This window comes from Branchiostoma belcheri, unplaced genomic scaffold, assembly GCF_001625305.1.
Source record: "Branchiostoma belcheri isolate BF01 breed outbred unplaced genomic scaffold, Haploidv18h27 scaffold58, whole genome shotgun sequence".
Lineage (NCBI taxonomy): Eukaryota > Metazoa > Chordata > Leptocardii > Amphioxiformes > Branchiostomatidae > Branchiostoma > Branchiostoma belcheri.
The window spans coordinates 524,721-538,822 of record NW_017804220.1 but is presented as its reverse complement, the minus strand read 5'-3'; the positions used below and the strand labels follow the sequence as shown (position 1 = coordinate 538,822).

General features: G+C 41.8%; 3 protein-coding genes across 3 annotated transcripts in view; 2 read left to right on the top strand and 1 right to left on the bottom strand.

Moving 5' to 3' along the window:
- Positions 1–103: 103 nt before the first annotated feature.
- LOC109481781 lies at positions 104–5,919 on the top strand. The gene is made up of 5 exons (XM_019784372.1): positions 104–262; positions 799–955; positions 2,224–2,446; positions 2,606–4,583; positions 5,843–5,919. Exons 2-5 carry the CDS (start codon positions 888–890, stop codon positions 5,917–5,919), a joined length of 2,346 nt encoding a protein of 781 aa, XP_019639931.1. The 5' UTR covers positions 104–262; positions 799–887.
- A 1,609-nt stretch (positions 5,920–7,528) lies between these two features.
- On the bottom strand, positions 7,529–8,478 carry LOC109481856 (short-chain collagen C4-like). Its single transcript, XM_019784479.1, has one exon. The coding sequence runs from the start codon at positions 8,400–8,402 to the stop codon at positions 7,533–7,535; it is 870 nt and encodes a 289-aa protein (XP_019640038.1). The 5' UTR covers positions 8,403–8,478; the 3' UTR covers positions 7,529–7,532.
- A 1,655-nt stretch (positions 8,479–10,133) lies between these two features.
- LOC109481854 (collectin-11-like) overlaps positions 10,134–14,102 on the top strand; it is a 9,998-nt gene continuing 6,029 nt past the window's right edge. The window contains exons 1-3 of the mRNA XM_019784476.1: positions 10,134–10,263; positions 10,935–11,027; positions 12,819–12,932. Coding sequence (XP_019640035.1) covers positions 10,140–10,263; positions 10,935–11,027; positions 12,819–12,932 — 331 coding nt within the window. The 5' untranslated portion in view covers positions 10,134–10,139. The remainder of the gene's footprint in view (positions 10,264–10,934; positions 11,028–12,818; positions 12,933–14,102) is intronic.

Here is a 14,102-nt window from a genome sequence, read left to right as displayed (position 1 = left end):
AGGTATTTATTTTTTCTAAGTACATTTCAGAAAAGTGTGAAATTATTATTACTTTTTATATGTTTACCCCCATTTGAACACATGCACTATCCTGAGGTCAAAGTGCAGTTTCTGGCGGGAATGCTGTCAGGTGTTTGAAGTTGTCTGTCGAGTGTTGTATTAAATTTTGGCAGTTGTCTTGAATTCACATGTCACAATGCTACAGTGTGGCGAACTGGTTTTTGTCTAAACTTCGACTCATGTCTCCAGGAGGACGATTTTCGTAAGTAGATTTTCAATAACATATGTTCTCTCACATAACCAGGCACTATTTTCGCTTGTTGCTGCAGTTAATCCGCCCCCCCCCCTCTTTTTTTAAATGAACTCATCATGGGAACTTCTCAATCAAAACAAGGAGCTTTGAACAGATTGTTATATCATATGCATGAAGGTACAAGGAATTACATGTACAAAATGTACCCCCATGGTATTAGCCTGAAATGCAGTCTCATTAGTATTACAACATGTACATTGGTTAGGTAGCCTTTGAGGCAGACCATTATTGGAGTTACAACACAGACTGACTCTACAAGGTTGGATTGTAGACTACTTAATACTCATCAAAGGAAATTTTGGAGCACTTAAACTAACTTGCTGTGTAGAATTATCTTAACGTTACATATCTTGGTCTATTCTGATACTAATACAGTTTAAAAAGTGATATACATTGTTAGCTTTAATATGTATGTAGTGTTCATTCAGTCGAAAAAAAATTGTTTTGAGAAAGGCCTTGTTTTCATTTTTACAAACAACATGTAGGCTGCTGTGATAAAATGGCTGGAGACCTGGAAGGTATCACACCAACGTTTGGACATAGGGAGCAGTCCCTACTGAGCAGGCTGCACTAGATGCGTAATGACGGGGAACTCTGTGATGTGACCATCATTGTCCAGAGCCAAGAGTTTAGATGCCACAAGTAAGGATTCTATTACATTCCTAATTGTTTAAAAAAAATCTTATTGTATTGCTTTTATTGAAGGACATAGTAATTACAACCAGGCCTTAGAATACCCAACTACATGTACATGTACATATGTAGCCAATGGCCTATCACAAGGGCTAGGTTCGGTGAATTCGAATGACAATAAACTTTGCATATGCATGTAAAGAGGAGGATATTATAGACTGTTGACCTACCTATACTCTTTTAGCAACAGTTCTGTGATGATGCTTGTTAAAGTGATATAGAATTGAACTGTGTATCTAACTCAATTTATCTACTTGTATCCTGCTAAGTCTTTTAGCTGTCAGTACTTGACTGAAGTATGTCTAAAATACATTAAATACATTAAATAATTTTGACAGGTTCACCGTTCACTTGTTCTCCCCCAGTAGATAAGAATGATGATAAAATCATGATTTCCTAAGTTGCATACTTGTAGTTGAAAAGTACAAAGTTATCCCATATAATACCACCCCTTGGCATAACACTCAAGCTTTGTAGGCATGCGGCACAGCAGCAGTTGGCTATATTGCACAGAGTGACTTGTTACACCTAGCCTTTGCACATCCAAGGATAGCTTCCTTGGCACATTTAGGTCTTAAAGCATTGTTTAAACTACTGTGATGATGCCCCTACTGTACTTGATGGCAATGTGTTTCACTCTACGATTTTTCAGGGTGAAAATGAGATTTCGAACACCCCAATCTTTGGATGATAACTTACTGGTAAAGATCATTTAATAGTATTTGTTTCTGTTTTGTTTTGTTGTACTTTTTATTCATTCTTTTTTTTTCATTTTAGGCCACACCAAGTAAATTTTATGGATGACGTCCGCGCGCGCATTAATTTTGGCCTGTTCCTAGAAAAAAAAACAAGAAATTCCGCTTCCTGTAACTATGACCAAAGAGTCACGACAGTGCTGCAAATCGTTAGATTGACGTGAAACCCGTAACGCGAAATGGGTAAAGAGCAAAAATGTGATGAAAGAAACAGGACAGGACAACAACTGCTGTTCCACCTGATTTATTGCTATTTTGATGATGAATGAAAGATTTCTTGCTTGTTACACTGTGTCACCTCATTCAATTTGTGTCCTAACATTTGACGTCTCTTAGTATATTTCTAATCTAGGAATCTTGTTTTTTAGGGCCCTTCTTGTTTTTTTCCGCCCTCTCGCATTAGATTTAGGGTCTCTAAAGGACGTCATCCATAAAAATTACTTGGTGTGGCCTTACTATTAGAGTGGTACTGGCAGCATTCAGCAGGTCCTTTCAGTCTTTGTTCACTGCGATCAGTGGAAAGCCCAGACTTAGTGGTAATCTAAATGTAAGACTGGATAACAAAAATCTCACGGCTTCAGCGTTTGCCCACCTCCTGGATTACCTGTACACCTGCCGTATCCAGCTGACCAAGGAAAATGCGACAGAAGTCCAGCATGCTGCCAGGTTCTTGAACATCAAAGGAGTCACAGAGGCTTGTACAGAGATACTCCAGAACTCAGGAACAATGGCAGGACGTCATACTACCAAGACTGAGAAAACTAATGCACTCGGACCTGGATCAAAGAATTCCACAAAGACAGCTGTTAGCACCAACAGTAAGAATGCTGACAAGTTCTTGAACGTCGCTGAGGCCTGTACAGAGTTACTGCAGAACTCAGAAACAATGACAGGACGTCATACTACAGAGACTGGGGAAACTGATGCACTTGCATCTGGATCTGAAAATTCCACAAAGACACCTGTTAGCACCAGCAGTGATGATATGGTCCACAAGAAAGAGACTTTGCAAGGCAGCGCAACCTGTGAAGTAACAGACAAAGAAAGTGACATGTTTGAAGCAGCAGCAGACAGTAGTCAACATGCTTCTCAAAGCATTACCAAGGTTGACACGGAGAGTGAGAAACTTTCCACTTGTGAGAAAGTATCTTGTACACCTATCAGCAATACTTTTGTGTCAGCGTCTACAATGCAAGGTTCTTCTTTGCATGATAGCAATGCTTCAGGTTGTGGCAATGTCGAGACAACAGTTGAAGCTGAACTGCCGATCTTGAGTCAGTGGCTGCAGACCAGTGATGTGGACAAGAAAACAGTGATAAATAAAGAGGCCTATCCATCCGAGGGCATCCCAAAGGAAGTAATTGAAAAGGACTTGAATCAACTGCTTCTGGAAAAGCTTGAGACAGAACTGGGAGGGATTCCAACCATTGAAGATCTGGATGAGGATCCTATCGTGTGGGACCCAATGGGTTGGATCCAGGATGATCCAGATTGCCTGGAAGGTGAAAGGTCAGAGGTTAGGTCAAAGGCCAGCTCTGGTGCCCACTGTGATGATGATGAAGGATTCAGGAGGAAAAGAAAATTGTCAGGAGAGATGTTTCCTTGGACGAAGAGATCAAAGATGGACGTACAAACTGCATCTGCCCACACGTTAAGTGATGACAGTTCAGAGGGCTGTGCAAAGAAGAAGGATCCAGTTTTATACAGCATGCTTAAAGACACGTTTGATGTCACAGAACTCGAAACACCAAAAATGAAGATGCCAGCTTCAGAATGCAGTACACTGCCAGCTGCAGGAAGAGACCAATCAAAGAATGGTGACTGTGATAATGTAGTCCAAACCAAACCCCAACTTGAAAGTAAAACCAGCACAAACAAGGCTCTAGAGACCAAAATTGATTCCTCTCCAGCAAATCTTCATCCATTTTCCATGTCAGAAAACAGCCTAGCAGAGAGTAGAAAGCCTCGTTATCCTCTTGCTAGAAAGGACCCGGAAAGATACAAAATTCCAAGCAACCCTAACAGTAGGGATCAACAAAAGACGTTCTTTGGAGACTTTACTGCCATCCGGGACACAAGTCAACATGGTGATGTTCCTCTAAACATCCCAACAAACACGAAACTGAGGGGAGTCTGTGAGAAGAATGGTACTGGTGCTGTGCCTTACTCACAGAATGCGCAGCTTAGAACAGTCCATAACCCCGCCATTGTGGATAGACCGAGAAGCGTTTTGTCTTCCTTTGGCAAAAGGGTTGTCGCTCGAGACCTTTTCTCAACCAAGCCGAGTGTGCCACAATTACAGAATCTGCAGTTCAAAACAGTCCACCACCCCAGCATTTTCACAGGCTCTGGAGAAAGAGTCGTCAGTCAAGATTCTCACAACCCAACCGTGCCTCACTCACAGAATCTGCAGTATAAAACAGTCCACAATCCTGGTATTGTGGATAAACTGAGAAGTGTTTCGCCATCCTTTGGAGACAATGTCGTCGCTCAAGACCTTTGCGTAAGCAAACCAACTGTGTCTCACTCACAGAACATGCAGTTCAAAACAGTCCACAACCCTGAGATTGTGGACAAACCAAGAAGTGTTTTCTTACCCTTTGGAGAAAGGGTTGTCGCTCGAGACCTTTTCTCAACCATGCCGAGTGTGCCTCAATCACAGAATCTGCAGTTCAAAACAGCCCATGATCCCAGCATAGTGGATCAACCAGGAAGCATTTTCACGGGCTATCAAGGAAGAGTCATCACTCAAGATATTCAGATAAGCAACCCAACCATGCCTCGCTTACAGAATCTGCAGTATAAAACAGTCCACAACCCTGGTAACGTGAATAAACTGAGAAGCGTTTCACCATCCTTTGGAGAAAGAGTTATCACACAAGACGTTTGTGTAAGCAAGCCAACTGTGCCTCACTCACAGAACATGCAGTTCAAAACAATCCACAATCCTGGTAACGTGGATAAACCAAGAAGTGTTTTACTGTCATTTGGAGAAAGGGTCGTCGCTCGAGACCTTTTCTCAACCAAGCCAACTGTGCCTCAATCACAGAATCTGCAATTCAAAACAGCCTGTACAATGTTGCACAAGTCATGTAGGTGTAGCTCAACGTTAAACTTCCCAAAATGAATGGGAGGGTGCAAAATCCACCTTCTTAGAAACAATAGCAACCATGCCATGTTTAACACTTACTAGCTGATTGATAATGCAGCACCCTTTGTACCAGTTTAGGTAAGTGGAGGATGTTCACAGGAATCACGCAGTGCACTGCATTTTTGTACAGAAAGTTGCTATATAGAAATTTGATTGATGTGCATAGGCAGGTCACTTTTTATCCAAGGTTCAGCATGTAAATTGGCTTCCATGACATTTCCTCATGACGAGGAAAGGTGTAGCTTTTTAAGTCTTCATTTGATCTACAAGTAAATCAAACTTTCACCAATTGCAATAAACGTTTTAACACAGAAAACATCCTGCTGGATCTTGTTTCCCCAAAAAATCAGTTACAACTAAGCTGATATCATTTATTAATAAGTGTTTCCTTTAATAGTTTATTCTTTCCTCCTTCTCTTTTCCTAACTGTACCTCAACGTATGTACTCTTACTTAACGCGTAACGTTCTCCAAATAAACGTACGTATTGTAAATAAACGCGTATGGTCTCCTAACATAATGAGCTAACTAGCAGATTATGAGAATACAACAAGTTCTTTCAAATTTTGGTCTGACGCCAAATATCCGCCCCAACACATTTCTGCTTAAGCTTTGTTGGCGTATTACTATGTGTGCCTGGAAATTAGTGCTATGCATGGTTAGGGTTAGAATTAAAGTTGGGGTCATTTTTCGGGGCTAAAGTTAGGTTCTACACATATCACGTGTATATCAACCCCTCCCACCCGTATCCCTTGTCTTGCGTATTTTGGGAACCCCCATGTAGTATCAGGGGTATTTATTTGGTATTTCACACCGACTTTTTATATATTTATTCATTGGTACATGAGTGACTGTAAGGTTTGAAGCACTCGCACCGGACTGCGCTTAACTCTTTCGTTTGGTGTGATCTATAACGAATGTGTGGCCCTAGAGCTTCTCGAACACGGTCCTATCCGAGGGGACGTCGCTATCCAAAGCAAGGTACTCAATTTCATCCGAGTCAGGTGAAGAAATAGTTGTATTCATGGAGTTAGTTGTTTTTCTACCTCCATGGTTACATGTAGCCTGGTTCCCAGGCTATCTTAGCTCCCGATCCCGAGTCTATTAATCCTCACCGCTGAGGGGATATAGACTCGGGAGCCAAAACAGGTCTGAAAAGCAGGCTAGTGTGCAGAGTACAATGTACGTTTCCCAAGGACAGGAGACTGGAGCCTGGTAGAGCTTCGAACCCCAAAACGTCAGATTCTACGTCAACTCTACCACAAGGTCCACAACTTCTTTGGGAGCACGAAAAATCGCTATTAGATTTGTTGGAAAGTCAGCGTCCCCCTAGCTTATTTCGATCACATCCAGACCCGTACCTTTTGTGGCATTAGCAGCCGGATCAAACGCCACACTACAAGCTATAGCTAGAAGGGCTGCGAAATGTTTAGAACACTGTCATAAAAAAAGAAGACGTTTCAGTCTTTACAGCTCCTTGGTACAATGTTTATTGTAATCATTAGATGCGTGTATATTGAACTACATGTATTACTGTACCTTCCCGTTTCTATCTCACTACAGGAATGTTGGCCGGCCACTTACGTTTGGCTTTCAGCCCACTTCTTCACTTTGGAATTGGTCCAACTACTCAATTGTAAAAAAGACTGACATCGGAATTTCATCACAAGCACAAAGTGTTCCTCTGTACTAGGCTGTAAGCAGTATCCCCACTCAAAACGCCTACATGTGTACGTACTAAAGAGAAAATACACCAGATGTTTCTTACGTTTTGTGCAACAGTCTGAGAGCTGTATGATTGTGTTGATAAAAGAACTCAGCTATAATATACACAGTTGGCCCCGATTTTTATCAACTTCTGATGATGATCAGGGTTGAAGTTACGTAAATAGGGCATATTGGTTCTGCTAATGCTTAGTAATATGACCAGGCGCCTGAATGTGCCTGCAATACCATGGCCACGGCATCCAATGCAATTTCAGTGCGGCAACACAAGAAATATTCTGATATCGATATTTACTACAATTTTAGTACATTTTTATCATCATTACATACATGAAGTGCTTGAAATAGCCGAAAGCAAACTACATGTACATGAGGCGTCTCTTTATGTTTTGGTTACCACCCATAAATAGCTAGAACCAGCCTATGGCTACGAACAACAGAAGCAACCGTTTTCTGTCAGCGATATCAAATTTTTGCCTCACAGATACCAGTGTGCTTTAGGATAGAATTGACTTAACTTACTACGTGTACATTAAAAAATCAATGACCAGAAAATTAAATTTGAAAACCAACCTTTGCCAGCCGGAAATTACACTGTATGCCTTTAATCTGTCACTTTACTGATACTGTGGCCGGCCATTGTAAACTTGGCATAACATGCATTCATAGAAGCCTAAAGAAAGATTTAGGTACTTCATAATGATTGCAATATTTGGTCCAAAGACACTACGGACATTAGATGTCTTTTAAATCAAACATTTCCATAACTGAACATTAATAGACAGAGGGATGCATAAAATGACAAACTTGTAGTAATAAGTCTGATGATTCGATCTCGAATATGGTACCTATGGTACATTCTAAAAATGACTGTCTAGTTGCCGTTTTTTTGCTGTCTACATGGTGCACACGACACATGTTAGCTCTCTCCCCTCCACGTAGGGCGGACACGGGAGCGAGCCACAGCGGGCCTCCACGATGTAGAACAGCGCGCCGTCCTCGTTACGCTCTCCGCCAGGCAGCACCTCGGGCTCCCCGTCCATGCACACGAACTCCGTGCGGCTGTGGGTGTGGTGGCCAGCCATCAGGTAGCCCCCGTATTCCCGCGTCCAGCCCTCAGGGCAGGTCTTCCGGGCGGGGATCATCAGCTGCGCGCGGCGGGAGAGGCTGTGGCAGACGGCACATGGCACGTTGCGGTCGTGAATTGCGCCCATGTCGTACGGCGAATCCGAGCCGATTTGGAATTCAGCACCGTACATGTAAGCCTCCCGGGTTTTCTCAAGACCATCTTTGTACCAGCCCCACTCAGGATCTGAAGGAAGGCACTGGTAGTTGCTTCCCCCGCCCTTCTGGTTGTACCACGTTCCGCCGGCCAGGCCAGAGTACACCGTCACTGTGCCCGTACCCTCTTCGCAAGATGTCCGCCCCCATCTTACATATACAGCTCCTCCGCCCAAACCTTCATCGCCTTTGCTGCCTTTTTGGCCTGGGGCTCCTACCGCACCCTTCTGTCCCTCCGGTCCTTGTGGTCCGAGCTTCCCGGGACGGCCCGTCTCTCCCTTCTCCCCGCGAATGCCCCTAGGGCCCGGCGGTCCCGCGTCCCCCTTCGGTCCCGGTGGAGCCAGCACGGTGATGTTGTTCACGTTGCTGTTTGACATTGACTTCGAGCAAGAGCTTTCGTCGCCGTCATGTTCTACTGCTAAACAGACAGTCAGGAGAAACAGGACGGACACTGCGACCACGACCGTCGTTATTTGTCCACTCATCTTGAACAAAGAGCGGCTTACAACTAGCACTGCTCTGGTTGAGAGTAATTCACAGAAGCATGTGGTTTCTTTTGGCCCACGTAACTGCTCTTATAGGTTGGATGATGTCACTCAACGAGCACATGTTTGCGGTCCTAATTTTTCGCTTGCGTATGATGTCTGAGGCCGTTGACTTGAGCAGGGCATCCGGTGCGTGGGTTTTTGGCCATGAATGTTCAGCACGTAATTAAAGGGTTCTGGTTTCAGCTTCAGACTGTCGTTTACAAGAAAAGAAAACCAGTTTGAAAAGTCCACTTAAAAGTCTAGATGCTAAAACAGAAATAGCTGTGTTTGTCGGGTTTGTCCAACGTTTTCCAAGACGGTAACCAAAACGAAGAAGACTACAGCTTGATGGCCAAGGCGAATCCATCTTTCAAAGTTTCTGTGACCTGTGTCTTAACGTGGCCGATTGAACTTTGAACATTTCCGAAACACGTCTTGGAAACACCCGCAGATCTGGGAGTATGCCAAGAGAAAACAAAGCGTACGATCTGTTTTGCGGTCTTTCCGAGAAACTAGCAGGACGTTTCTGTTATTGAATGAATGATTGAAAGGCTTAACAGCTGTTACGAGCTATAAGTACAGATCATGAGTTAAGCAGAGGTAATATCTTAGGGAATACCTTCGCCAAATAATGTTACTTTGACGAATGTTGACGTATTATAAATGTGATTGATTATGAAATCAAGATCCTCATTTGCATGGATTACATGTGTACCTACCATTCAAAATTCGTGTCTCTGGCATGTTCAGATCATGAGATATTAAAACCGGACGTTGAGCTGCAGTACGTACAATAACAAGCCGCCAGGGGCCCAAAACACACACACACACACACACACTTAAACACACACACACACACACACACACACACACACACACACACACACACACACACACACACACACACACACACACACTTAAACACACACACACGAACGCTAACGAAAATATAACCTTGGCGTGGCGCAGAAGGTGCCCTGTTATTAAATATACTGACTGGATGGACGGACTCACTTGAACAAGGGGTGAAACCCTGGTGTCATTTCAATATTTTGGCTCTGGTTCATTAAAACGCTGGAGTCGACCTTCCACTATGTGTACCAAAACAATCCTGATAGGTCCAGTTTTGTAAAGGGGGAAAGATTTGAAATATAGGTTTGAAATAAAGGTAAATGAGTCTCAGACTGCAGAGTGTCACAGTTTGATGGACAGTGAAAACATAGGGCAATGACGCTAGCCTTCTGTGTAGGCTCCGGGTTGTGCATACTCATGGAATGAAAAAATAGATTTCGTCAAGCTTATATTTACTCTTAAAATCATATTAATCATCAGAGCAGGCCTGGCATGAAATCGAACCAAAATGTAGTCGTTTGCAGTCTTGTCAATCACTATGGCACAAGAACGACCCAATTTGCATATCCAGTACTAGTAGTTTGTGCCTCCAGCACGCTCAATCCTCAGGGTGCCAGAGTACACAGTGCAATTTTACGGAATACAGTTCAATAGTATTAGTATACAGTGCAATTTCAATAGTAAAATTGCACGGTATACCAGCAAAAGTCCACTGTATACTAATACGATTGCACTGTATTCCGTAAAATTACACTGTATACTAATACGATTGTACTATATTCCGTAAAATTGCGCTGTATTTCGTAAAATTGCACTGTATACTCTGGCACCCCTGCATGTATTATGTACATGTTCTGTTTCCACAATTTCTGTCTCGGACTTAATCAACAAGACCAGCAGACTGATTTGATTTCTCTCACGGACGCCACCGGTGTGCCGAACGCGATGCCGCACATCTTTGGAGCAGGTAAAAACTGCTTTCTAGCCTCGCACTGTTACGGAGAATCTTCTCAGCGATTAATTAGTTATTAACAATTTACCAAATAGTGATTACCTAGTTTTGTCTATCTTTATTGCGGTTCGTTTTGATTGTATGTGTTTTGCATGAGTCTCAGGTCACTCTTGTGTTCCTATGTTAGTACCTTGTTTATTATGTTTCTTTTGTATAGGAGGTTAGCATAAGGCTTCACTCTGGCCCTGTATCCATTGACCAATTATATCCATGTAAAGAAGTGGAACTAACTATACAGTGTACACGTATATAAATCAATAAATAAATAACGAGGCCACTGGAGGCCGTGGTATTTAATTTCTGTTTAAGGTTAGTTCCATAAATTAAGAGAACTATTTTTTCTTGTAATACGTTATTTTATGCTTGATGATGACTTTCTGAAAAGTATTTCAGCTTCATTAATACTTGACCTAACCTTACAGGTACGTTGTAACAATGCTTATACATTGCATTATACATATTATATGATATATAGACTTTTAGCACTTAGAATGTAGCACTTAGAATTGTACTCAATGTTTTATACCCTTTAGGTATCTTTTGGTCACATATGAAATTACGTGCCCCACCCCGGCAAGAATATGCGATAAAGATTCATTCATTATTATTTTGTAATTTTCCTCCAGGTGCCACACCCGAGCAGGAAGACCAGACTGATTGGAGGCCATGTGCTGACGCCGCCGCGAAAATACCAAACCCGATGTACGTCTCCAAAACAGGTAAAACGTCTTCTAGAAACGGTTGCTTAAATCTTAGCTTTGGTTATTTATCCCATTTATGTACTTACCAAAAGAAATTGTCCTGGAAAAGCGTGCTAACTGCATTGAAATGAGCTAAAGATTGCAAACAAACCATGACGCATTTTTTACCAGATTATGAAATCATCAAGTCTATCATCTTTTTTCCTTCTAGTAAAAATATGGGATAGCATCCCCTTTATATGAGCCCTTTTTTTTACCAAAAAAATGATAAATTGAGTCTCTCTTTGGTAAAAAAATGTGCTAGCACTCCTTTAAGCCCATTTTGTTCCAAATAATAGTACTGAAATCTTTCTCTAGTAAACAAAATGGGCTAAAGGGGGTGCTAGTGCATTTTTTTACCAAACTGTAATAAATTGAATCTCTCTTTGATAAAAAATGGTCTAGCACCCTCTTTAAAAAATAACGTTTAACACCATTTTTTCCGCTTCACACGTTTTTAATCTTAAATAATTACAAGTACTAAATAAATGTACTAAATAATCAAGTCTTAAATCTTTGCCTGTGTGCTTTTTTTTCTGTTGATCAGATTAATCATGATAAATTCTTTTCAATAATGCCCCGTATATGTTCATTGATATTACATATATCATTTATTTATTCGTGCTGGGGGAGAATTTGGAGGAAATTTTAATCGCAAAATGCGAAAAGACACACGCTAAACACTGTCGTGTATCTTTGGCGGTTATTTTGCAAATTCATGCCCGACAATATATGTACAACGTACAAAAGTGACTATTCTATTCTATTATTCAAAACAATTGACTACTCTATACAATCTAAACTTTTGGAGTTTAACTTTTTTGAAGCTGTAGTATACGAAAAAAAGTGTACAAATTTCTTTACAACAGGTGGGCTTTGAGAGGTTAACAGGGTTATTGTATTCTTTTCGCCAGTAAAGGTTTGGAAATTTTGGTGGCTTTTTTAAACGGCTCTTTTCTTTCCTTGTCGTTAAAGGGGAAGTTTGAGGTGTATTTTGTCCTCCACTGCTTTTGACATGCATATAGTGCATTACAAATTCTTTCCCATCCCAGTAACTTTTTATACCACCCTTTCACAATTGAGAGGATGGACGGTCATTTTGCCGATTGCTGATCTTGCTAAAATTATATAGTAACAATAAATAATTTTTCATAGAGTATTCGTGTTTTGCTTCTTGTAAAATCTTAATTCACCGGTATCTATAGACAGTTGATGAGAAAAATGTGGAATATGTGGGCGTCCTTGCCCAATGTTTTCACTGTCCTTCAAACTGTGACACTCTGCAGTCTGAGACAATTGACACCTTTTCTCTTCATCAAAATTCATTCCATTTCAGTTTTTATACAAGGCCACAGCAGGTAGTTTTTATGGATGACATCCTTCGACATCTAATGAAATCTTTAAAAAAACAAGGTGGGCCAAAAAAGCAAGATTTATACATTTTCAAGTTTTGTCACCATAAACGTTGTAAAACAAGAAATAATACCTGCATTGTTCTAGGCTTACTACCATTTCTTTCAGCATCTATTTTTCACTGAACAACTTTGAAAAATAAAAATTTTCATTCATTGTGCAACTGACCCATTTTCTCTTTATTAAAATTCATTCCATTTCAGTTTTTATATAAGGCCACAGCAAGTAATTTGGATTTCCTCCGACATCTGTTGACCACTGTCAGATGACCACTGTATGTATGTTTCATGCAAAAGTTGCACATTGCTTTACGTTTGCGAACATTTTTAAACACGCATTTTCTTTGATCATGAACAGCAGAAACAAGCGCTTACAACATGACCAAGTGGTCCCGGTGGTGCAAGAATCTATGGCTGACCGCTGGTGGTCTGGTCTTTGCGGTCGTTGCCATTGTACTTCCCTTCGTGGCAGGTCAGTTTTTACAACCACTTACGAATGATGCAGTAGGAGGGCAGATTGTACTCTCCGAGCAGGGCTTTGGGCTTTGGCTTATTTTTGGCGTGCTTTAAGGCTTTTTTTGGGGGGGGGGAGGCTTACTCAAAAGAGAGACTGCCACAAGAAAAAATACCAGAAACTCTATTAAACTCTATAATAATTCTAAAAACACGCCAAAAATACGCCAAAGCCCGCACTTCTGCTTGATTCACGGTGGGAACAACAAATGAATTTTCAATTTCAATTCTTTATTTCATACCAACGTTACAGTCATACAAAAAATGTGTTGCCTGAATGGCATTGGTATTTACAGCAATAACAGCAAGATAAGGTACATAACATATATTACACATATATACATACTATTTAAAATATATACATTAAATCAACAGGGCATCCCAGATATGACACGTTTACACAGTCTGATTGTATAGTCTGATAGACTGATGTAGGAACGAGTTCTGGAGTCTTTTTGTTCTGGCTGGGGGGGATGGATATAGTGTTCTTGTTCCTAAGAGAGCGTCCAGTGGCGTTAGCTCTAGAGACAGGGACGAGGTCGTGTAGGGGGTGGTCCTCCTGGAGCATCTGTCTAAAGAGTTTCACAGCGGCATCCTCGCGCCTCGACTGCAGGGTGGGTAGTTCGGGAACGTCACGCCTGCCAGCTCGGCTGATGATGCGGAGGGCTCGCCGTTGGACCCGCTCCATCGCACGCTCCTGTTCCTTGCTACATCCGACAAGTAGGACATGTCTATACTCTAGTACAGGACGCACAAGTGCCAGGTATACCAAGACCAAGTCTGCAACACTGGTTCCTTGTTTAGAGAGTAGCCTCAGATAATGAAGTCTGCGAGAGGCTTTTGTGACCATAGAAGTGACTTGTTCTTGGAGGGTTAAGTTCTTGTCGAGGATGAAGCCAAGGCCTTTTGCACTGTCAACCCAGGGTACGCACGCTCCCCCTAGGGTTAGCCTTGGTGGGCTGGGAACAGATCTGCAGAGACATATCTGTAGCATTTGACTTTTCTTCCCATTTAACAGCATGTTGTTGGTGTTGGCCCACGAGTCAAGGTGAGATGTTTCTTCCTTTGAGTGTGTTGTCTTCATCTGCTTGGCGTACAAGAATAGTTCTGGACATGGAGACATCGTCCG

What these genes read in the sequence shown, in the direction of transcription:
- LOC109481781 (XM_019784372.1), top strand. Translation starts at nt 888, where the DNA reads ATGCGTAATGACGGGGAACTCTGTGATGTGACCATCATTGTCCAGAGC. An exon ending in GGTTCTTGAACATCAAAGGA is followed by an intron (nt 2,447 to 2,605) that starts GTCACAGAGGCT and finishes AAGTTCTTGAAC; the next exon opens with GTCGCTGAGGCCTGTACAGA. An exon ending in TAAAACAGTCCACAACCCTG is followed by an intron (nt 4,584 to 5,842) that starts GTAACGTGAATA and finishes GTGTGGCCCTAG; the next exon opens with AGCTTCTCGAACACGGTCCT.
- LOC109481856 (XM_019784479.1), bottom strand. Translation starts at nt 8,402, where the DNA reads ATGAGTGGACAAATAACGACGGTCGTGGTCGCAGTGTCCGTCCTGTTT.